At 62.9% G+C, this 10937-nt stretch overlaps 2 protein-coding genes across 2 annotated transcripts; one reads left to right on the forward strand and one right to left on the reverse strand.

Annotated features, from left to right (window-relative positions):
• Positions 1–7: 7 nt before the first annotated feature.
• On the reverse strand, positions 8–5396 carry CHLRE_07g350750v5 (uncharacterized protein). The gene is made up of 13 exons (XM_001692548.2): positions 5058–5396; positions 4885–4940; positions 4679–4745; positions 4457–4523; positions 4011–4190; positions 3461–3553; positions 3088–3185; positions 2656–2878; positions 2207–2369; positions 1772–1871; positions 1457–1526; positions 1166–1216; positions 8–977 (listed from the first exon to the last, which is right to left on the reverse strand). Exons 2-13 carry the CDS (start codon positions 4892–4894, stop codon positions 915–917), a joined length of 1185 nt encoding a protein of 394 aa, XP_001692600.2. The 5' UTR covers positions 4895–4940; positions 5058–5396; the 3' UTR covers positions 8–914.
• A 100-nt stretch (positions 5397–5496) lies between these two features.
• CHLRE_07g350800v5 (uncharacterized protein) lies at positions 5497–10542 on the forward strand. Its single transcript, XM_043064555.1, has 10 exons — positions 5497–5841; positions 6026–6550; positions 6636–6796; positions 6909–7031; positions 7128–7211; positions 7333–7389; positions 7506–7553; positions 7714–8632; positions 8773–9283; positions 9454–10542. The coding sequence occupies exons 1-10, from the start codon at positions 5721–5723 to the stop codon at positions 10187–10189; spliced, it is 3285 nt and encodes a 1094-aa protein (XP_042923123.1). The 5' UTR covers positions 5497–5720; the 3' UTR covers positions 10190–10542.
• Positions 10543–10937: the final 395 nt, after the last annotated feature.

Consider the following 10937-nt stretch of genomic DNA (forward strand, 5'->3'; position numbering starts at 1 on the left):
GAGAAAATAGAATTGTCGTTTACATCGGGAAGATGTCTCGCTACCTCGCGGCGCGCCCTGGGCACCGTGCAAATCAGCGCCATGTCCACTCTGCTCACACTTCGTCTCTAGCACGATGTCTCTCACCAGCTCACTTGCATCATACTGTTGACCATGATGCGTCCAAAACAACCGTATTGAGCCAAAAAAATCTGGGAAGAATTGTGGGCGCACCTTGTTTGTTATGTACGGCGCCGACGCTCACCACCAACATCCAACGGCAACTCTGGTGTCCGCGCATCGGCCTACAGCCTTTAGGTCACTCGCCCATTGCCTCAGCTCCAGCTCGAGTCCTTTGCTGTACTCCTTCTCTCGAGCCAGCCCCCGCATGGACGTGACTATGTGTAGGGGGTTCCACTAGACCACCGCCCAACTTCTGGGCTCGTATGGAACCCTTGCACCTCCTGCAATGGGTCTTGACAGGCCCAAACCTGCCCCGCATCCCCTCTTTGTCAGAGTTTCCTCCTACGCTCACATCGTGATTCTTTCGTACCTCCCCAAGCAGAGCGCTCCCAAAGAGGCTGGCAGCACCTCATTGCCACACAATACTCGCCGACCAAAAATAAAAAACGTGTTGTGATCTTCTCGGATTTCCAGGCGCCGCACTGAGATACGGCCTGCCCGCATAACAGCGGGAACAACGCACGGTTTAACACCTTGTGTACTCATGCCCTAATACCTCAGCTTAGCTGCAAACCAAAACAGACGGCTCGGAATGGCGTGCCGTTCGTGGCGCAACCGCCACTGGTGCTTGTCCTTATGTGAGCGCCTTACGCTCATGCATCCTTGCGCTCATGCATCAACATCACTCATCAGGGTCTCCATCACCGCTGTGTCCTCACGTGCGCCCCGCCTCAAGAAGGGCGTTGGCACGCTCACAAGCCCACACGCGGGCCGTCCTCCCGGCGGGTGATGATGTCCTGTGACACCGTCTCGTCCTGTGGGGCGGACACACGGCGGGTACACGTAGCGTCGAGGTCAGCGGCATGCGGAGTGGCTACACGCTGTTGCCGACTCGAGCACACAGCTGACTGCACTCGGCCGAGCATGGAGGTCACAGGCATGAGAGACATAAGATGCGATAACACGGCCCCAGGCTGTCACCCGCCCGCCCGCCCGCCCGCACCTGGCACGCCTTCATGGTCTTGACGTGCTCCATCTCGTCATCGCAGATGTTCTGCAGCCGGGGATCAGGGGTCGGGGCATAGGTAAGCAATGTGCCGCAGGCCCAGCAAGCCCTCCTCGGCGTCAGAGGTGCTGCGGCCTGCACGCCCGCCGCTCCTCGCGCATCTCGAGCTCAATCATACGTGAGCCCCAGCAACCCGACACGCCCGTATCACACAGCTGACAAGCGCCCCCACACAGCCCCCCACGCAGCCCACAGTCCCCCACACAGCCCACAAGCGCCCCCACACACCTTGAACACGTCGTACAGGGTCTTGCAGGACGGCCGCCGGGGGTTCTGCATGGGCTGCGACGTCTGGAAGCTGCGGGGGTGAATGGTGTGGGCGTGTGCAAGTGGCGGTGGTCAGCAGGTGCGCCGAGTTGTTCAGGCCCATGCAACCCAGTCGACGCCAGCAGCGGGTGCACTGCCCTTGCCAGTCAGACTGTCAAGTGGCCCGTCATCCCCGACGCGCCACTTCGGAGCTAGCGCTCCCAGGGCCCGCCCCGCCCCAGCCCCCACACCGCCCCGCCCCCCGCCCCAGCCCCCACACCGCCCCGCGCCGCCCACCTGTCGAACATGTACAGGTCCTGGCTGCGGTAGTACACTGCGGCCACCAGGGGTGGCGGCAGCGACTTGAGCAGCTCCTCGTTGGCGTCCACGAACTCGCCTGCAGCAGCAGGGGGTGGCGGCGGCGGAGCACGGATGGGAAGGGGTTTGGACAGGAGGGCGTTGCAAGAAATCGTACAGAGAAGGGGGGTTGTAGATACCAGTCCAAACTAAACCAAACCCAATGCAATAGAGGGGGGGGTGATGCACCTGCCCAACATCTGTCTGCGGTCATGCACCCCACCGACTTCGACCTCCTCTTCCTCATCCGCAGCTTCCGTCAGGCCCCACGTCTGTCAAGCAATGTCGTACTGCGCGTCCTCTTTTCCCCCGCCACCCCTGTTCCACTTTCCCTCTCCCTCCCAACCCCCTCGCCACCCCCATCCCCCCTCGTACCATATGTGTCCACGGCGTGGTACTCAATCAGCTCGGAGAAGTTGTAGGCCAGGCGCGGCGAGAAGACGTACAGACCCAGCAGAATCCAGTAGTACAAGATGGCGGCGTGCTGCGCGGCGAAGCGGTCAAACCACAGCTGGTCGCCGCCCAGGCTCTCCATGATCTGGTGGTGGTGAAGGGAGGAGAAGGGATGAGTGGCGGCAGCGTCCGTGAGCGTGTGTGTGGTGGGGATATGTGGGAGGGGGTGAGAGGAAGTGAGGGTAATGATGGGTGTCATAGCCGCGAACAAAACAGCTTCGCGTAACACTGCATCCCCCCCACGCGGAATCCAGCGCTGAACGAGGGGCCTGCAGTTAACTACGCAACGACCCCTGAGTGTGACACGCCCACCATTGAGTGCCCAGACCCAACCCCATCCCCGCCTGCCTGTCCCCGCTTCCAACCCACACCTGCAGGTGGTGCAGCTCGTTCCACTCCTCCGCAAAGTGGATCTTGCGCAGCTCGGCGCCGGCGCGCCACCAGCCCAGGCTCTCGTACAGGTGCAGCATGGAGATGTAGGAGAAGTAGGGCATGCGCGCCACCGTCTCCAGGAACCAGAAGCGCTGGATGGGCCGGTTCTCATACAGGAAGTCCAGCAGCAAGCACAGCGACAGGTACACGCCCTTGATCAGCCTGCGAGTGCGAGATGAGGTGCGGGCGAGCGTGCAGGATACTTTAGGGAGCCATGGATTCAGGCCATGCGGGTGTGCAAGTGTTAAGAGACATGCGCCGTAACGCGTTGCAACCCTTCTCTCCAGCATCCCGCGTTCCGCGTTTCGTCTGCGTTTCTTTCCCCCCACGCCTGCGTGTCCAAGCCCACACGGCCATCTCGACGCGCTCACCAGGGCGTCTCGACGCCGCGGCCGGACTGCTCGCGCGCGTGCTCGCGGTCCCACATCGCCTTGTTGCTCAGCTTGAGCTGCTTCAACTTGGAGCGGATCTAGGGGGGAGGAGGGATGCGGTGGGGAGGGGAGAGGAGGAGGGGTACAAGATGGATCACGTGCCCACAGTGCTGAGATTGGCTTGGTCCACATCCCCCGGGTGCATACCAGTCGAGGGCGATCACGCCCGGCGCCTCCGCTGTGTGGAGTTCAAGGCCCCGTCTCAATCCCTATATCTATGGAACACACCCCACCCGTCCCAAACCCGCACGAGCCCCTCAGCGCCCCCCCCCCCACACACACAACGAACGCCTCTGCCTGCCTCTGCTCCCACCTCGGCGCAGTTGTTGATGAGCTTGCTGCCGCTCTCGCTGTCCCGAGTCACGCCGTCCAGCGTCACGGCGCGGGGCCGCAGCGGCTCAAGCACCTGTCGGCACGATGGTGGTGTCAGGCGAGGTGGGCGCAATGCCAACAGGCAGGTTCCTGCTCCCAGAAGCAGGCAGCCCAAAGCATCCCGGCTACCTCCCCCCCATGTCACGGCTGTATTGGGACTTTGGGATTCATACCACCACCGGTCTCCCACGCACGGTTCAGCCCTTCGCGGCCCTTCGTAGCATTCCCCTTTCCCCATGTACCCTGCCCTCTTCCTCCCGTCCCCTTGCATCGTACCCCCTCGTCGCCTTTACGCTTCCGCACCCGCTCACCCACCAATTTCCCTTCTCCCACTCCGCCTTCCCTCGCCAATCCTTTCTATCCCTCACCCTGTTCCCTCACTCCGCACCCCTGCCTCTTCGCCTTCTACGCGATCCTTTGCCAACCTGTCGCCCCTTCTAACTCGCCTCCCTTTCCCCATCACGCCAACCCCACCTGACCCCCGCCCCCACCTGCGCCGCCTCCAGCGCGCGGTCCACTGCGTCCAGGCTGTCCAGCGCCGCCTGCCCCACCGAGTAGGCGGCCCGGCTCATGGGGGTGCGCGGCGGGTTGGCCTCGCTGATGGTGGAGTAGTCGTCGAAGCGGATGGACTGACGCAGCGACCGCAGCTCAGACTTGAAGTTGTCCCAGCCCTGCATGTGCCGAGGCGTTGGGTCATTACAATGTTGCTAGGCGGTACTGGGATGCTGGAAGCTCGAGAGAGCAAGGGGACAGGACAAATTGAGCAGGAGGAGCCGGGTGGGGACACGGACAGGGGTAACGGCGCTACAGCGTGAGGAGGAGGGGTGGGTGATCCAGTGGAGCGGGAGGATGGCGGAATGTGCAGGAAGGAGGGGGCGGGGTGCCGGGGCCGCTTGGAATGGAGGAGTCGAGGGCATTATTATGGGGTAGGTCTCACCAGCTGGAAGGCGTTTTTGGGAATCCGCCCGTCGTTCTCCTGCTGGTACATCCGCGAAGCGCCAGACCTGGAAGGAAGCAAAATTTGGGGGGCGAGTTGGTTGGCAGGCACTTGAAGCCGTGCGAGCGGAGCGGACCGAGCTGAGTGGAGGTGGCCGCCAGGTGGAGTGGCGGGAGGGTGTTGCGCCATAACGCCCACCCTGGTTGAAAACGGGGAACTGACCTGAACCCGTAGTCGCAGCACATGACCTCCATGAAGTCGCCGTCGCGATCAATAAATGCGCTGCACTCTGTGAGCCAGGAGGAAGGAAGCCGGGCCAGTTGGCGGACCATCAGGGTGTTGCGATTGGACGCACACAGCGAGTCAGGTGCCCATATGATACAGTCGATTATCAAAGCAGCCAAAGGCAGCGTGCCAAGTTTGCTTACCTTCATCCATGCTCACACTCGCCACGGAGTCCGCGAAGTAAACAGGCTGCTGCACTCTGTGAGGCACAATGTGAATTCAATGGTCGGGGTGTTAGTGCGACAGGCCTGCGGGCGAAGAAGCTGCGCCCCCAGGCATAGAAACAACTGGAAGAAATTGCCAATTGCGCACGCACCCGCTGGCTTTTGCCTTTAAAGCTGCTGCTTCCGTGTCCATCTTTGGTGGTGAGGCCACTGCCCGGACTACAAGGCGGCCAACGGTGCCACGAGAAACCGGGCAGGCCCGGAGCGTCCGCCGCTGCTGCAGAGTCCTCACGCAAGGGCCTCGCTGGCCCAGCGCCATAGGCGCCATTGAATCCATTGTGTGAAGTAAGGACAGCGAGCGTTAAAATGTTGTTGAAGACAGGGTTTTCGTGGCTCTGAGTCCGAACTTCTGCTAGTCAACTTGTTGAGTTGTATGGGCGTGCGCTAGGTGCCTTTATATAACAACAAGGAGGCCAGTCAACCACCTTAACAGCAGGCGGAAGCTGACGGAATTCCGCCATGGCACAATTCCCAATCGCAAGTGGGAAGCATTACCCTTGAACGAGTTTATCGCTGCAGTTCTGCCGTCTGCTATCCGTTTTCGCTACAACCACTTGAACTCTGGCAAAGTCCCTGACGTGCCAACGAAACAATTAAGTCAACGTAGGACAGACCGCGACAGGCTGCCAGCTCACGAAGCCGGCCGATCAGGCGCTGTATTATATATTATTATGTGCAGCGAGTAGAAGATATGACCTAGCTAAACGCCGGCATTTCGCGGCTTCACACCAAAGCCGTGCTTGCGGACATACGGGATGGCACTGGCGCCGGCTGACCCGGAGAAAGCCCTGCTGGCGCGGGCCCTGCTGGATCGGGAGCGGCGGGGGCAGCAGCTCGAGGAGGAAGTAAGGAAGCTACAAGGCATGTTGGCGCAGGGTAAGGCGGGGTCCAGAACGTACGGTAGACGTGCGGCCTTCGTTGCCAGTCCTTCCGGAATACGTGTATGCATCTCTCGTAGCGCTCCTCCCTTGGCCACTTAACAATATCCCACACATCATACGCAAAGCCTGGTATGAGTGATAAGCACAACTCATCTGTCACCATCTCTACAATCAAACAGGTGTCAGCAGGGAAAGCACTGAGTTCAAGGGGCCAAGGGGCTGGTGCAGCCCAAAACGATGCACCGCAGTGGCGTCGGCGCGCCCGGCGACCGGCTTGGCTGCCCGGCCATGCCGGCGCTGCTTCTCTGCTGCGGCAACAGACGGCCGACTTGGCCCGAGAGACCAACTGCCTTGCAACTGTAGCTGCCCGAGCATAACAACGGCTGCGGCACGACCGGCTGCTAGCCCAGAACCCTGGCGCAGCGCAACAGGAGCGGCAGGCGGCCGAGGCGGCTCTGGGTCTGAGGCGAACAGGCGACCTCATGCCGCAGACGCCTGGGCGGCTGCGGGGGCTTTCGGTGCCGATGTGGGTCTGGTGACGGAGCCGGTGGCGGTGCTACGGGATGTACTCAACCTGAGGCCGGAGCACGGAGCCGGGCGGTGCGGCAGCGGCGGACCCAGCGGCGGGCCAGGCCGGGTGCAGGCAGCGCACGTGGCAGCCACACAGGAGCACCCTGGACCTGATGGAACAATAAGCGTTACAGGTACGCGCTGTGTGATCAGGGCGTGTGGCGGGCAGATAGATGCTGCACGGGCTCAAGCTGATCATGTCTGACACGCGCTGCGCAGGCACACACGACTGCCAGCAGCACCACCCGCAGCTTGTGCAGGCGGCGGTGGAGGAGCGGCTACGCGGGGCCTACCGGGCCATGCTACTGCAGCTGCAACACCGCTACGCCACGGAGTGCGAGCGGCAAGAGGAGGCCCACAAACTGCAGCTGCAGGAGCAGGTGCGCGCATGCAACGTCCGCGTGTGAGGGCGTGTGGAGGGCTTGTCAAATCCTCAATCACGGACCTTGCATTTTGGTCCGTTGACGGTGGCACGTTTACACCGGTGCGCAGGCTGAGGAGCATACCAAAGTCTTGCGTAACCTGGCGGAGGCGCATTCGTCGGAGCTCGCGGCGGCGACCAAGCATTTGGAGCGGGAGGCAGCAGGACGGCGCGCAGACGTGCATCGACTCGAGGTAGATCGTGCATGCACTACCGTATCGCACTTCACGGGCTCGGAGGCCCATCGCGTTTGCCCAGGCTTGCAACAATGTCTGTGCTTCTGTGAGCAGGCCCTGCTGTCCGCGGCGCGTGCGGCTGTGGAAAGCAGCCATGGCCAGTTGGCGGCAGCTCGCGCGGCGGCTGAGGCATTGCAGGTAAGGCGGCTGCCGTCAGTTGCTTGCGGTAACAAAGCGGCTTGCATGTGTGTGTGCGTGCGCGCGCTATTTCGTGACATATGCGGCAGGTGTAGTCACGTGATTCCTTGTCGCCACACAGGCGCAGCTACAGCTGCAGCGCGCCACACACGAGGCGGAGCTGATGCACGTTCGCCAGGTGGGCTCGCCGGTGGTACTCCGCGTTGCCTCAGGGGTGTTGCATTGCATGGCAGGCGACCTACGGTAGGCTTCATGCTTGATGCTGAGTACTGAATCACGTTTTCATGGCTGCAGGTGACTATACCGCTCCAGCACCACGACGATATGGTCGCGCATATGAGGGTAAGTGATCAGGGGAGTAGGCCGGGCGCATCGCATGCGGCTGCTGTGTCGCATTTGCATCCCACACATGACAGGCCGCGTGCTTGTGTCTATTATCATCAATACTCTGCATTCTTGATGGGCCAGCTTACCTCGTTTTGCCTGACCTTATTGAATGCAGGCGGAGTGGGATGCGGCGCTTAAGCAGCGCGAGCGCGACTACGCCAGCCTGCTGCAGCAGCTGTCAGAGCTGAGGCAGCAGATGAGCAGCGTTGGGGCCAGCTCGGCTGGTGGGGCGAGAGGGGGCGGCAGCAGCAGCGGCGGCACGGGGCCGCGTGACGGCGAGGGCGGAACCGGAAGCAGCAGCAGTGGACCCGGTAGCAGCGACACGGCTGCACGTACAGTTGCCGGGAACAAGGGTGCTGGTGTTAGGCCGGCACAGTCCGGCGGTGGCAGCTGTGGGGAGAACACAGCAGGACAGCTGCCTCAGCTATGCCGCGATCACAACGTGCTCGAGGAGGCACAGCCGGAACCGGCGGCGTCCGCAGGCAGCATTGCGAGATCCCCGCGACGGCGTGCAGCAACGGCCGAGGACCAACAAGGTGGACATCCAGCGAGCGCTGCTGCAGACGAGGCAGGTCAGCAACCCTCAACGATGGGGACGTTGCATGTGGCGTGTGAGCCTGGAGCCGCCTCCGCAGCTGGCAGCGGGGCCGCCGCGCTGCCGCAGGCACCTCTGCGATTCCTCAATTCTGCCCCAGTGGCAGCAGCACCCGAGCTATACCCGCATCGCCAGGTACAGCAGCTACGCCACCTGCGGCAGAGCCACCCGGGCCCCTCACTGCCAGGCTCTGGGCCGCCGTCCACCCGTGCCGCGCCCTCGCCAGACCGCCAGAGGCAGCAACAGCCACATCAGGTTCTGGCGAGTAGGCCGGCATCTCCTGATGCTCGCAGCTTCTGCTCGTCCATTGACCCGGCGGATGACCTTGGCGCTGCCGTGTTTGAGCTGTCAGAGGACACCCGCCGCACGGCTTTCGGGGCAGCCGCGGCAGCAGCTTCGGAAGCAGCCGGAGCGCCCGACGTCACCCCGCAGAGCAGAGGTGGGAGCATGCATGCTTGTGTGTTTAGCTCGTGGTGCCAGAAATGCACCGTGGCTTCCTAAGCTCCCATCATTACGGTAGTGCATGCCGTCAGTAGTCTCTCACGTGGTTGCCATCTGCCGCCACGCGTTGCCACGTAGGGCCGGTGGATCGGCCCACCAGCGCCGGCAGCATCTCGCTCGGCCGGATGGAGCGGCTGGTGGATGCCGTCATGCGGGGCCCTGACAAAGCAGCAACCTCCAGTGGGCAAGGCCGATTGCGACGGGGAACAGGAGCATCAGCTGAGACAGATGGCAGCTGTGCAGCGGCTGACCAGCCATGGGCGGGGTCTGCCAGTACTGGGATCGGGCCGCAGCACATGGGCAGTCCAGAAGGGCCGAACACGTCGGACGCGACATTTGGACGCTGGCAGGGACAGCAGCAGGCCGCCTCAACAGGAGCAGCACAGGGAGGCGGCGCAACGCAGCAGACGGGAAGGCGTGTGCACACACCTGACGTTGTGCACGCCAAGGGCCGGTCACGACAGCCCTTCTGCTGTTCTCCCCGCGTGTCGCCCACACGCGAAGACCGCGGCGCACGAGGCGGCAGCTCGCCATCTGCGACATGGGGCGCTCGCAGCGGGAACCCAGCTGCTCTGGGCAACGTGCTCAGGTGGGCGAACGTTTTGTCATATCCAGCGTCGTCTTAGTTTTTCGACAGCGCAGAATGTTATGCCTTTGGGACTAGCGAATGACTCCGCATACAGTGCTTGCTTTCGGCATGCACGCTTACCGCCACCGCTTGTGTACCCATCTCGCCACACCTCCCTTGTCGACGTCCAGGTGTCTGCGCTGCGGTCTGAACGACGTTAGCAGCCCCGGCGAGTGCCGCTTCCACCCGGCTCTGCTGCCGCAGCCCGGCAGTCTGGTGTTCTCCCCCGAGTGGCTCACCTGCCAGGCCGCAGGCCACACCTTCGCCACGGCCGGCTGCCTGGTGCGGCCGCAGCACTTCTACACGCCCCACATGCTGCTGACGGCGCAGATGCAGCCGCCGCCCGCGGCACAGGGGCTGGTGCAGCAGGGGCAGGCGCTGTCGCCAGCACGACGGACAGGTGCCGTGGCGGGTGTGGGGCGGAGCGCGTTGGCGGGCACAGCACAGGCTGGAGGACCAGGCGCTGCTGGAGCTAGCGGCGGCAGAGGAGGTGCTTCGGCATCACCGCGGTCGCCTTTAGGGCCAGCGCGTGGGGCAGCGTCCAATGAAGACGTAGCTCAAGGACCGGCTGCAGGCCCCGCAAGTGGAGTGAGGGGTGTACCGCCTGCATCTGCCAGCTGGGCTGCTATAGCGGCATCACCGTCCCGGCCAGCTCATGAGCGCAGCGGGGCCGTTGCAGTGACAGGCGACAGGCGGAGTCCGGCTGGAGCTGAGCGCGGCGGGAGGGCTCGATGGGGTGTTGGGACTGGCGCCGGGGTGTCGCCCCGGGGTCCTGGTCGTGTTGCATCGGGACGTGGCGTAGGGGACTCGACGTCACCTAGCCCGCGCCCCCGCAACCGGCTACCCGCACCACTGCCGCAGCGCTGAGGCACGCTACATCACAGTGTGCACCGGGCGGGGGGCATTGCGTTGCAGGTGTGTGGGCGGGGGGTGTTACGATGACAATGTACTGCAGACAGGTGCTGGCCACGCTAGCAGTCGGCAATGTGTTGTGCCGCAGCTTGGCGGAGGCTGCACTTGGATTGTGGAAGTCTCGCAAAAGCAACACGGAGGATGTTGGTTGACACACGGCACGGTGACAGTCATGGGGTTTTACCAGGGGCCTCGGGCTTCAGACCGGCTGATGGCTCTGCAGGGTTGGCAATGAATCCCGTAGCTTTCCATGAATGCGTGTTATGGATAACGCCAAGGCAAGATTGCCCCCATGTGACCATGCTTCCACGGTGGTCCATCCGTGCGCTTTGTGCACGCGTCATCCCGTACGTGAGCGTCAATGGGGGGGGGGGGGGGCTGTGCGCGTTCGGTGGCACATGGGCGACAGCAGGGACAGCCCTGAGACTGAGATCATGAGACGTCCCTGATAGGATGTCATCAGTCATCTAAGTGCAAGAACTGCGACGAAAGAGGGGCGCGGGCGAAGCAAACGCAGGGCCAGGGCGGTAAGGAAACAAAGTGCCAGACCCCATGCGACCCCCCGCAACCCCCCCGGACTTCCGTTGAGTGGACGACCCCCCCCTCCCCCGCGAACAAAATCTTGCTGCTTAGGGGTGACTAGACTCAAAATCCCTCCATTCTGTACCAAAGTGGTGCCAATCGGCTCCTCTTGCCGAATCGG

Source organism: Chlamydomonas reinhardtii, chromosome 7, assembly GCF_000002595.2.
Source record: "Chlamydomonas reinhardtii strain CC-503 cw92 mt+ chromosome 7, whole genome shotgun sequence".
In the NCBI taxonomy this organism is placed as follows: domain Eukaryota; kingdom Viridiplantae; phylum Chlorophyta; class Chlorophyceae; order Chlamydomonadales; family Chlamydomonadaceae; genus Chlamydomonas; species Chlamydomonas reinhardtii.

What these genes read in the sequence shown, in the direction of transcription:
- CHLRE_07g350750v5 (XM_001692548.2), bottom strand. An exon ending in GACCTGTACATGTTCGACAG is followed by an intron (nt 1,527 to 1,771) that starts GTGGGCGGCGCG and finishes TCACCCCCGCAG; the next exon opens with CTTCCAGACGTCGCAGCCCA. An exon ending in AGACCATGAAGGCGTGCCAG is followed by an intron (nt 978 to 1,165) that starts GTGCGGGCGGGC and finishes TCCGCCCCACAG; the next exon opens with GACGAGACGGTGTCACAGGA.
- CHLRE_07g350800v5 (XM_043064555.1), top strand. Translation starts at nt 5,721, where the DNA reads ATGGCACTGGCGCCGGCTGACCCGGAGAAAGCCCTGCTGGCGCGGGCC. An exon ending in AACTGCAGCTGCAGGAGCAG is followed by an intron (nt 6,797 to 6,908) that starts GTGCGCGCATGC and finishes ACCGGTGCGCAG; the next exon opens with GCTGAGGAGCATACCAAAGT. An exon ending in CGGCGGCTGAGGCATTGCAG is followed by an intron (nt 7,212 to 7,332) that starts GTAAGGCGGCTG and finishes GTCGCCACACAG; the next exon opens with GCGCAGCTACAGCTGCAGCG.